The sequence below is a fragment of the Nerophis ophidion genome, linkage group LG09, assembly GCF_033978795.1.
Source record: "Nerophis ophidion isolate RoL-2023_Sa linkage group LG09, RoL_Noph_v1.0, whole genome shotgun sequence".
NCBI classification, from domain to species: domain Eukaryota; kingdom Metazoa; phylum Chordata; class Actinopteri; order Syngnathiformes; family Syngnathidae; genus Nerophis; species Nerophis ophidion.
In genome coordinates this window covers 73475216-73487699 of record NC_084619.1, presented here as the reverse complement: position 1 = coordinate 73487699, position 12484 = coordinate 73475216, and the positions used below count along the sequence as shown (strand labels likewise).

At 36.3% G+C, this 12484-nt stretch overlaps 1 protein-coding gene across 1 annotated transcript in view; it reads right to left on the bottom strand.

The window, feature by feature from the left end:
• The window catches only part of LOC133559722 (calcium-activated potassium channel subunit alpha-1a-like), a 572272-nt gene that overhangs the window by 224110 nt on the left and 335678 nt on the right, over nt 1–12484 (bottom strand). The window contains exon 9 of the mRNA XM_061911767.1: nt 9270–9361. Coding sequence (XP_061767751.1) covers nt 9270–9361 — 92 coding nt within the window. The remainder of the gene's footprint in view (nt 1–9269; nt 9362–12484) is intronic.

Below are 12484 nucleotides of genomic sequence, written 5' to 3'. Positions count from 1 at the left end.
AGACTGGGCTTTTTTTTTTTTCAAGGAAAATTTGTATTTATATACGTTAAAAGCTTAGTGGCCCCTTTTAACTCTTATTTCCAAAATTGTATACACTACTGAATTGGGGTCTTGTGGCCACTTATGAGGACAATGCCTATTTAAAGACTGGGCCTTTTCTTTTTTTTTTTAAGGAAAAATAGTATTTATTCACGTTTAAAGCTTAGTGGTCCCTTTTAGCTCTTATTTCCAAAATGGTGTACACTACTGAATTGGGGTCTTATGGCCACTTATGTGGACAATGCCTATTTAAAGACTGGGCCTTTTTTTTTTTTTTCCAAGGAAAATAAGTATTTATTCATGTTAAAAGCTTAGTGGTCCCTTTTAGCTCTTATTTCCAAAATGGTGTACACTACTGAATTGGGGTCTTATGGCCACTTATGTGGATAATGCCTATTTAAAGACTGGGCCTTTTTTTTTTCTTTTTTTTTAAGGAAAAATAGTATTTATTCACGTTAAAGGCTTAGTAGTCCCTTTTAGCTCTTATTTCCAAAATGGTGTACACTACTGAATTGGGGTCTTATGGCCACATATGTGGACACATATACTGCCATCCGGTGGTGTCAGAAGAGTATAACATACAATGGAATTTTGGGGGAAAAAAGTTAAAAAATAAGAATAACCATGTGACTAAACATTAAGTACACGTTTGTGTACTTATGGACTAAGTACATTATATCAAATGATGATTCTTAGTTTTTAATTCTAATTAGGGTCCAATGAGCCCAAATAGCAAAGAGAAATACAATTTAAAAAAAACATGTAAACAAACAGCTTGGGTCTTAAGCCAGCTAAACCAAAAGTTGAAAATACACTTTTCAAACATTTATTATCGTTTTGGCTATGACAAAAAAACACAAAAATCAGGAAGGTATGTGTTGGAATTCACGCTTAAATTGTGTGCCAACCTCTCAAACGAAAAGCCGCAACGGAAAACACGGCGCCGGCGCCGACTCAACACGACGCTCGTCATTGTTTTATCAACAAAGTGTACACAAGCCCAGCTCGGCCGCCATGAAAGGTAATTTCCATCAAGGAAGATTACATCACCGTGTCTCTCTTTTAATTCTCCGCCGTGTCTCGCGAGTAATCAGTCACATGCTTGCAATCTCGCCCTCTTATTTCTTTGCTGATAAACTTTTGTTTAGGCCGCGCATGTAAACACCAAACACGGCTAAACGTCAACGCGCGGGGACGCCGTGATGGCTACCACATGTGCGGGCGGAACCACGAGAGGGGAAAGAAGAAAAAAAAGAAGCTGCGGAGAAGAGAAAATAAAGTGTGTGGGGTGAAAGTATGCTCAGCTTTGACCAGAGCTTCTCTCAGCACCCATTTGAGGGCCTGCATGGAGGTTGAGGGGCCAAACATAACATGTCATCAATCTTATTCGGGGGGGAAAAACATTGAAGAAAAGCCCGTTTTTTTTTTCTCTCTTGGAATTATTTCCCGATTGGATGGAAATAAGGGGAGAGAGGAGGATGATGCATATTACAAAACAGAAAATGAGAATTGCATTGAATGATTGTGTGCTGAATATCAATAAAGTTTGAGCTCCAAGGGGAAGGAAGATGCTCTATATTGCCAAAAGTATTTGGCCACCTGTTTTGACTCACGTATGAGCTTGAAGTGCCATCCCGTTCCCGACCCAATATGATGTCGGTCCACCTTTTGCAGCTTTTACAGCTTCAACTCTTCCGGGAAAGGCTGTCCACAAGGTTTGCGGAGTGTGTTTATAGTAGTTTTTGACCATTCTTTCCCAAAGCGCATTGGTGAGAAGGCCTGGCTCTCAGTCTCCGTTCGAATTCATCCCAATAGTGTTCTATTGGGTTCAGGTCAGGACTCTGAGCAGGCCAGTCTAGTTGATCCCCGCATTTTCTTATAATACAGCCGACAGTTGACTTTGGAACAGTTAAGAGTGAGGAAATGTCACGGCTGGATTTGTTGCACAGGTGGCATCCTATGACAGTTCCACGCTGGAAATCACTGAGAGCGGCCCATTCTTTCACAAATGTTTGTGGAAACATTATTACTGTTTATGTAGCTAACTGTTGTCTGTCTTTTATTTATGTTAATTTAGTTGCTCTCGCTGTTTTTTGTTTAGTTTTTTTCGGGTTCAGGTCAGGACTCTGTGCAGGCCAGTCAAGTTAATCCCCAGATGTTCTTATAATAAAGCCGACAGTTGAGTTTGGAATAGTTAAGAGTGAGAAAATTTCACGACTGGATTTGTTGCACAGGTGGCATCCTATGACCGTTCCACTCTAGAAATCACTGAGAGCGGCCCATTTTTTCACAAATGTTTGTGGAAACATGATTACTGTTTATGTAGCTAACTGTTGTTTGTTATTCATGTTAATTTAGTTGCTCTCGCTGATTTTTTTTTTTTTCGGGTTCAGGTCAAGACTCTGTGCAGGCCAGTCAAGTTAATCCCCACATGTTCTTATAATAAAGCCGACAGTTGACTTTGGAATAGTTAAGAGTGAGGAAATGTCACGGCTGGATTTGTTGCACAGGTGGCATCCTATGACAGTTCCACGCTGGAAATCACTGAGAGCGGCCCATTCTTTCACAAATGTTTGTGGAAACATTATTACTGTTTATGTAGCTAACTGTTGTCTGTTTGTTATTTATGTTAATTTAGTTGCTCTCGCTGTTTTTTTTTTTGGTTTTTTTTTTCGGGTTCAGGTCAGGACTCTGTGCAGGCCAGTCAAGTTAATCCCCACATGTTCTTATAATAAAGCCGACAGTTGACTTTGGAACAGTTAAGAGTGAGGAAATGTCAAGACTGGATTTGTTGCACGGGTGGCATCCTATGACAGTTCCACGCTGGAAATCACTGAGAGCGGCCCATTCTTTCACAAATGTTTGTGGAAACATTATTACTCTTTATGTAGCTAACTGTTGTCTGTTATTTGTGTTAATTTAGTTGCTCTCGCTGTTTTTTGTTTAGTTTTTTCGGGTTCAGGTCAGGACTGTGAGCAGGCCAGTCAAGTTCTTGCCCGCATTTTGTTATAATGAAAATGACCGTTGACTTTGTAATATTTAGGAATCTTCACGACAAAAATGGTATCACAGGTGGCATCCTATGACAGTTTCATGCTGGAAATCACTGATAGCGGCTCATTCTTTCACAAATGTTTGTGAAAATATGATAACTGTTTATGTAGTTAACTTCTCTGTCTGTTATTTATGTTAATTTAGTTGCTCTCGCTGATTTTTGTTTTGTTTTTTTCGGGTTCAGGTCAGGACTCTGTGCAGGCCAGTCAAGTTAATCCCCACATGTTCTTATAATAAAGCCGACAGTTGACTTTGGAACAGTTAAGAGTGAGGAAATGTCACGACTAGATTTGTTGCACAGGTGGCATCCTATGACAGTTCCACGCTGGAAATCACTGAGAGCGGCCCATTCTTTCACAAATGTTTGTGAGAACATGATTACTGTTTATGCAGCTAACTGTTGTCTGTCTTTTATTTATGTTAATTTATTTGCTCTCTGTTTGTTTGTTTTTTGGAGGGTTTTTTGCGGTTCAGGTCAGGACTCTGAGCAGGCCAGTCAAGTTCATGCCCGCATTTTGTTATAATAAAAATGACCGTTGACCTGGGAATATTTAGGAATTTTCATGACTGGATTGGTTGCACAGGTGGCATCCTATGACAGTTTCATGCTGGAAATCACTGATAGCAGCTCATTCTTTCACAAATGTTTGTGAAAATATTCTAACAGTTTATGTAGTTAACTTGTCTGTCTGTTATTTGTATTAATTTAGTTGCTCTCGCTGTTTGTTTTAATTTTTTCAGGTTCAGGTCAGGACTCTGAGCAGCTCAGTCAAGTTGATCCCCACATTATCTTATAATAAAACCGACCGTGCACTTTGAAATATTTAGGAGCGAGGACATTTCACTACTGGATTTGTTGCGCAGGTGGCATGCTATGACAGTTCCACACTGGAAATCACTGAGAGCGGCCCATTCTTTCACAAATGTTTGTGGAAACATTATTACTCTTTATGTAGCTAACTGTTGTCTGTTATTTATGTTAATTTAGTTGCTCTCGCTGTTTTTTGTTTAGTTTTTTCGGGTTCAGGTCAGGACTGTGAGCAGGCCAGTCAAGTTCATGCCCGCATTTTGTTATAATGAAAATGACCGTTGACTTTGTAATATTTAGGAATCTTCACGACAAAAATGGTATCACAGGTGGCATCCTATGACAGTTTCATGCTGGAAATCACTGATAGCGGCTCATTCTTTCACAAATGTTTATGAAAATATGATAACTGTTTATGTAGTTAACTTCTCTGTCTGTTATTTATGTTAATTTAGTTGCTCTCGCTGATTTTGTTTTGTTTTTTTCGGGTTCAGGTCAGGACTCTGTGCAGGCCAGTCAAGTTAATCCCCACATGTTCTTATAATAAAGCCGACAGTTGACTTTGGAACAGTTAAGAGTGAGGAAATGTCACGACTAGATTTGTTGCACAGGTGGCATCCTATGACAGTTCCACGCTGGAAATCACTGAGAGCGGCCCATTTTTTCACAAATATTTGTGAAAACATGATTACTGTTTATGCAGCTAACTGTTGTCTGTCTTTTATTTATGTTAATTTAGTTGCTCTCGCTGTTTGTTTGTTTTTTGGGGATCTTTTGGGGTTCAGGTCAGGACTCTGAGCAGGCCAGTCAAGGCACATTTTTGTCATAATTTAGAGGGCCGTTGACTTTGGAATATTTAAGAAATTTCACGACTGGATTTGTTGCACAGTTGGCATCCTATGAAAGTTTCATGCTGGAAATAACTGAAAGCGGCCCATTTTTTCACAAGTGTTTGTAGAAACAGTCTCCATGCCTAAGTGCTTGATTATATACATTTGGATGGGTGGCCAAATACTTTTGTCAATATAGCGTGTAACAATGGGCGACAAACAGCACTGGTAGATGACCACAGTGTTACGTGCGGACCCTCGGCTGTGAGAGACAAGCAGGCGGAGGACCCGAGACAAACAAGCAAGCAGGCGAAGCAAAAGTAAAATAAATCCTCCAAAAAGGGAAGCGAGGCGAGACCAGCATTCAGGGTGTGGGAGCTGACTGAAGATCAGGGCCAGAGACCAGCATTCAGGGTGTGGGAGCTGACTGAAGATCAGGGCCAGAGAGTCGTGACAAACTTTACTGAAGTCATGAGAGACGCCACCAAAATGGCTTTTTTTTTCCATGAAAAAAAAGCCATAATTGCAAGCATGAAGAAATGTTGCATGTGAGCAAAGAACATGCAGGCCACGCCCACAAACAACATGCAGGCCACGCCCACAAAGCAGGCAAAATGAAATCAAGGACAGGAAATGTTTGACACAGAAGTGTTTTGAGATCGATGGTGTCTGAAGCAGAGGAGCATCCATGCAAGTGATGTCTTTTATCAAGTCTTCAAGATATCTGATCGGGCGTTTGCTGACTTGATTGGACGCTTTTTCTCATTTCAATGCGTTTCTTATGTTTTCAAGACTATTTACATTGTAGATTGTCACTGAAGGCATCACAACTAAAAAAACACTAAAAAATGTTCACTTTCAACTTTATTCTGATTTTCATATTTGAATTTATCCAACTCACACTGGAAAAAGTCAGTGGTCAAAAACAAGAAAAAAATGCAAAAATTAGGGGTATTATATATATATATATATATATATATGTATATATATATATACTGTTTATATAGATATACACATATATTTATACATATATGTATACACACACACATATATATATATGTATGTATAAATATATGTGTATAGCTATATAAACAGTATATATATATATACATATATGTATATATGTGTATATATATATATATATATATATATACTGTTTATATAGCTATACACATATATTTATACATATATATATATATATATATATGTGTGTGTGTATACATATATATTATATATTATATATATATATGTATATATATATATATATATATATATATATATATATATATAGATATATATATAGATATATATATACACATATATTTATACATACATATATGATATATATGTGTGTGTGTGTGTGTGTAGTTTTTATATATATATATATATATATATACACATACATACATATATATATATATATATATATATATATATATGTATGTATGTGTATATATATATATATATATATACATGTATATATATATATATATATATATATATATATATATATATATATATATACATACATACATACATACATACATACATACATACATACATACATACATACATACATACATACATACATACATATATATATATATATATATATATATATATATATATATATATATATATATATACTAAGAAATGTTACAGGGCCAAATAGAATGTTGTGGTGGGCCACATCTGGCCCCCAGGCCTTGAGTTTGACATTAATAATCTACAATGTAAATATGTATGAAAATAAATAAAAATGCATTGAATGAGACGGCATGTCCACTTTGTGTCCTGTACAGTATATATTTGTATTGTATGTGTGGTATTTAAAAGATGTATCCAAGATAGCTGCAGCTGTAATTGTCTTGTGTGTTCTGTGTTCTGACTACTAATAAAGTTTCTTTATTGCCGTGTAATTAATTACACATTAGTCACGCTGCTGTTGACCTTTCACATCACTGAGCGATAATTAAGACGCTTCAACACGTCAACATAAGCAGACCCATTTTTATTTAATGACTAGCAATCTCAGCTTTGGGTCCCAAATGTTACGTCGACAAAAGCCAGCACTTCAGATGAATTACACGAAGACGGTGGATTGTGTTGATTTGGTGGAGAAGCAGCTCGTCAACATAAGCGTGACTGACATAAGCGGGTTCCACTCTAGAACCCCACATGAAATACATGAGAGTGTGAATGTTTGAAGGACAAGGAGAGAGAAGCACAGCACAAGTCACAGCGAGGACAGCAAGGAGTAGTGAGGACAATCTGGAAAAAGTAGTGAGGACACACTGGAAAAAAGACTCTTTCTCATCATAAGGGACAATTTTTTGTATTAAGTCAGAATTATTTTTAATGTATTTGTCTAATGACAGACATATTTATTTATTTAATGACAGGTTTATTTTAATGTATTCATCGAATGACAAATGCATTATTTTATGTATTAGGTCAAAATTATACTTTACTGTATTTATCTAATGACAAATGTATTATTGAAATTATTATAGGTCAGAATTATGTTAATGTTTTATCTAATGACAGACATATTTATTTTATGAGATATTTAATTTTTACTTTATTTATTTAGTGGCAAATGTATTATTTAATGTATTAGGTGAAAATTATATTTTAATGCATTTATCTAATGACTAATAAAATTATTTAATTTACTAGGCCCAAATTAATTTAATGTATTTATCTAATGACAGATGTTAATTTTATTATATATTTATTTTTTATGTATTTATTTAGTGATAAATATATTATTTAGTGTATTAGATCAAATTTATTTTTATCTATATGATGACAAATCTATTATGTAATTTATTAAGTCAGAATTATTTTTAACGTATTTATCTAATGACAGACATATTTATTTATTTAATTACTGGTTTATTTTAATGTATTCATCGAATGACAAATGTATCATTTAATGTATTAGGTCAAAATTATACATTAATGTATTTATCTAATGAAAAATGTATTATTTAAATGACTATAGGTCAGAATTATGTTAATGTATTTATCTAATGACAGACATATTTATTGTATGTGATATTTATTGTTTATGTATTTATTTTGTGACAAATATTTTATTTAATGTATTACATTAAATGTATTTTTATCTATATGATGAAAAATCTATTATTTAATTCATTATATCAGAATTATTTTTAATGTATTTATCTAATAACAAATGTATTATTTAATGTATTAGGTCAATATTATAGTTTAATGTATTTATCTAATGACAAATGTATTATTTAAATTACTAGGTCAGAATTATGTTAATTTTAATCAAATGACAGGCATATTTATTTTATGAAATATTTAATTTTCAATGTATTTATTTAGTGACAAATTTATCATTTAATGTATTTGGTGAAAGTTATATTTCAATGTATTTTTTTAATGACAAATAAATTATTTAATTAACTAGGTCCAAATTAAGTTAATGTATTTATCTAATGACAGATATGTTTATTTTATGAGATATTTATTTTGTATGTATTTATTTAGTGAAAAATATATTATTTAATGTATTAGACCAAATGTATTTTTATTTATATGATGACAAATCTATTATTTAATTTATTAAGTCAAAATTATTTTCAATGTATTTTTTTAATGACAGACTTATTTATTTATTTAATGACAGGTTTATTTTAATGTATTCATTGAATGACAAATGTATTCATTTATTAGGTCAGAATTATTTTTAATGTATTTATCTATTAAGAAATGTATTATTAATGTATTAGGTCAAAATGATTTTAATTTATTTATCTAATGACGGATATATTTATTTTACATATTTATTTAATAACAACAATTTCATGACAGATTTGTCTTTTTTTTTTTTATTTAATTACCTTTTTTCTAAAAGTAAATTTCATTATTTTAAGGTTGATATAGCACCAAAAAAAATAATAATAAAAAAAAACAATCACACCAAGAGATTAATAAATCATGAAATACAAAAGAATAGTTTTGTTTTACTTGTGCAATGACAATAATGTCTCTATAATTCTTTTACCCAGGTTTTTCTTTACTATTTTCCTTTTTAGGGTGGCCCTAATACTCCTTGAGAAGACAAAGAAGCCAGAGTGAGAAAGAGTGAAGAAGAAGAAGATGGTGCAGAGCAAAAGAGCTTCAGAGTGCATGAAGAAGTGAATCCTAATGGCCGAGGTCTCCAGTCATGCAGTGTGACTTGAAGCTATCAACATTATATTTTGCTCAAAGGCTAACCGCCCCTCAGTGTGGTATCACACTCCAAGTGGGGGGAGAGGGAGGTCTCCAGTCACACAACCACACCTTGTCTGCGTTCCAACTTACTTTCGGCCTCGTGTCGAGTTATAACTCCCTCCGAATTTCTTCCGGTTAAGGATGAGAGCAGCAATTTCTGGCACGTAGCGAGCAAACATGGCCTACATGCATGGAACAGAAACACAAAAAAAAAACAGAAAAAAAGGCATGCAGAGGGTCCCTAAGCGCCACACAAAACAACAGCAGCACCGTCCTGGAATACTTACTTTCTCCCATTAACCGCACTATAGGAACCACCATATTTCTTGCGGTTTCCTATTAACTCTATGATTTCAGGGACGTAGCTGGCAAACATGGCCTAAGGAGAAGATAGGAGACAGAAGCAGAGGCTAAAAAAAAAGAGAGAGAGAGACTACAGAGCAGCTGGTAAGGAGCGTGAACCCAGAGTCCTCAAAGGGAGAGAAATGCAAACCAGGATCTCTCTGTAGAGACTTGTGTTTAACATTAAATATTAACATTTGTTGGTCAATTTCATCACAGCAGTTTTAGTCTGTGATAGTACCAAAGCAGACTTTGGATGGAAGAAGAACCTATGTGCCATGTTTAGTCCAACAAACACAGATGATTGGGCAGGTTGACTCGAGTAGACCCTCCTGGTGCTCCCGCGGCTGCAAGAACACATTGACACTCATCCGCTGGGCTCGGAGAATGAGCTGAATGCATTTTTGCAGGGAAAATGTTGTTTTTTTGCAGTTATCGACGATACCATTCGCTTGGAGATTTCACGGAAAAATTCTCTACGATCCTCGGCTTTTGAACGTCCTCCAGCCCGGAGTCATTATTACCGGTCTGGCCTTGGGCCGATGACAGAAAACAGCCTAAATGTGCGAGCAGGTCATCATTAAAAGATAAGACCTTCTGGAGGAAAGTTCCGTGGTCAACAGAACAATGACCCCAAACACATGTCTTAAGTGGAAAAGGTGTTAGAATAATGATGTATTTATTATCATCATAACGTTATGCTTAAGGGCCCTTACTATAAAGGATTGTCAATTTGTGATGAAGTGTTTTTTCTGTATTTGTGCAGAGCTAACATTCCAAGAGATTGCTAAATTGAACTCTGTCTCTGCATGATTCCTTGCTTCTTGTCTGATTAATAGATGTCGTCAGTGTTTGAACCTTACAAAAGGAATGGCTAAATCAGGCTAGAATGAAGGTTTTAGAATGCCTTTCCCAAAGTCCTGACTTAAACGTGTGGACAATGATGAAGAAACAAGTCCGAAAACCAGCACATTTAGCTGAACTGCACCAATTTTGTCAAGAGGAGTGGACAGAAATTCAAGCAGAAGCTTGTGGATGTCTACCAAAAGTGCCGTATCCAAGGGACATCTAACCAAATATTAACATGTCAGGGGTGTCCAAAGTGTGGCCCGGGGGGACATTTGCGGCCCGCAGCACATCATTCCAAAAATACTAAAATATATATATATTTTTTAAGCATTAAAAAGTGGAATAAAAGAGCAAATAGGTGAAATGCAACGAGAAAAAGTTGCATTGTTGACTCTAATTACACCATTTTTTAAATAATTTCTCCAAAAATAATAATGAATAAAAATCAATGTTGCTATAAATTATTGATTGATTTAAGGACAAAAAGGACATAACTACAACAAAGATAAAAAACATGAAAAATATAAAAATTTGAAGAAAAAAAATTCCATACTAATGATATACTAATACTATTTATACTAATTATCCTATTGATTGTTATTATAAATATAATAAACCAATTACAATATATAATCTGAAGCTGATATAGAGATTTAAGTGTTGAATGAAAAATAACAAAAATTAAAAAAAAAACATGACCTTTTTATGAGTGGGGCACTTTTGGATCCCTAAGGATTTTAGTGGAATTTAATAACTGTCTTTGCTAAAAAAAAAAAATAATAACAATAATAAATTCAAATACATTTTCTGTGAATTATTGACTTATTTAGGGATCCAATTACTTCATATTAAATATCCATCCATCCATTTTCTACCGCTTATTCCCTTTCGGGGTCGCGGGGGGCTTCACGGTGGCAGAGGGGTTAGTGCGTCTGCCTCACAATACAAAGGTCCTGCAGTCCTGGGTTCAATTCCAGGCTGAGGATCTTTCTGTGTGGAGTTTGCATGTTCTCCCCGTGACTGCGTGGGTTCCCTCCGGGTACTCCGGCTTCCTCCCACTTCCAAAGACATGCACCTGGGGATAGGTTGATTGGCAACACTAAATTGGCCCAAGTGTGTGAATGTTGTCTGTCTATCTGTGTTGGCCCTGTGATGAGGTGGCGACTTGTCCAGGGTGTACCCCGCCTTCCGCCCGATTGTAGCTGAGATAGGCGCCACTTTGAAAATCTTTTTGGGAAAATATTGTGTATTTTGCCTCAAAAAATTGAATTTCGACAAAAAGCTTGTAAAAAGTAAAAGAAATAATGAAGTAGAATTAGCGATTCAAGGGTTTTATGAAAAAAATTACATATGACTTATTTTGAACATTTTTTAAGACTGAAACCCTTCTGGGTCCTTAAAACCTAACTTGAGCGAGCCCCAACATCCATCCATCCATCCATCCATCATCTTCCGCTTATCCGAGGTCGGGTCGCGGGGGCAGCAGCCTAAGCAAGGAAGCCCAGACTTCCCTCTCCCCAGCCACTTCGTCTAGCTCTTCCCGGGGGATCCCGAGGCGTTCCCAGGCCAGCCGGGAGACATAGTCTTCCCAACGTGTCCTGAGGCGTTCGGGTGGCCTCCTACCGGTTGGACGTGCCCTAAACACCTCCCTAGGGAGGCGTTCGGGTGGCATCCTGACCAGATGCCCGAACCACCTCATCTGGCTCCTCTCCATGTGGAGGAGCAGCGGCTTTACTTTGAGTTCCTCCCGGATGGCAGAGCTTCTCACCCTATCTCTAAGGGAGAGGAAACTCATTTGGGTCGCTTGTACCCGTGATCTTATCCTTTCGGTCATGACCCAAAGCTCATGACCATAGGTGAGGATGGGAACGTAGATCGACCGGTAAATTGAGAGCTTTGCCTTCCGGCTCAGCTCCTTCTTCACCACAACGGATCGGTACAACGTCCGCATTACTGAAGACGCCGCACCGATCCGCCTGTCGATCTCACGATCCACTCTTCCCAAGACTCCTAGGTACTTGAACTCCTCCACTTGGGGCAGGGTCTCCTCCCCAACCCGGAGATGGCACTCCACCCTTTTCCGGGAGCCCCAACAATAATAAAAATAAAAAATAAAGTGTATATTGTATTGGTTTTGAAAATGAAAAAATATCAACTTGGCCAAAGTGTGCGGCCCTCAGTGGAAAAAGTTTGGACACCCCTGCTGTATGAATACTTTTCAGTAGACCCATAATAAATTCATAAAAGAACCAAACTTCAACAAGTATGTGCTTCCATCGCTGGAAATGATTGGAAACTCAAGACAGCCATG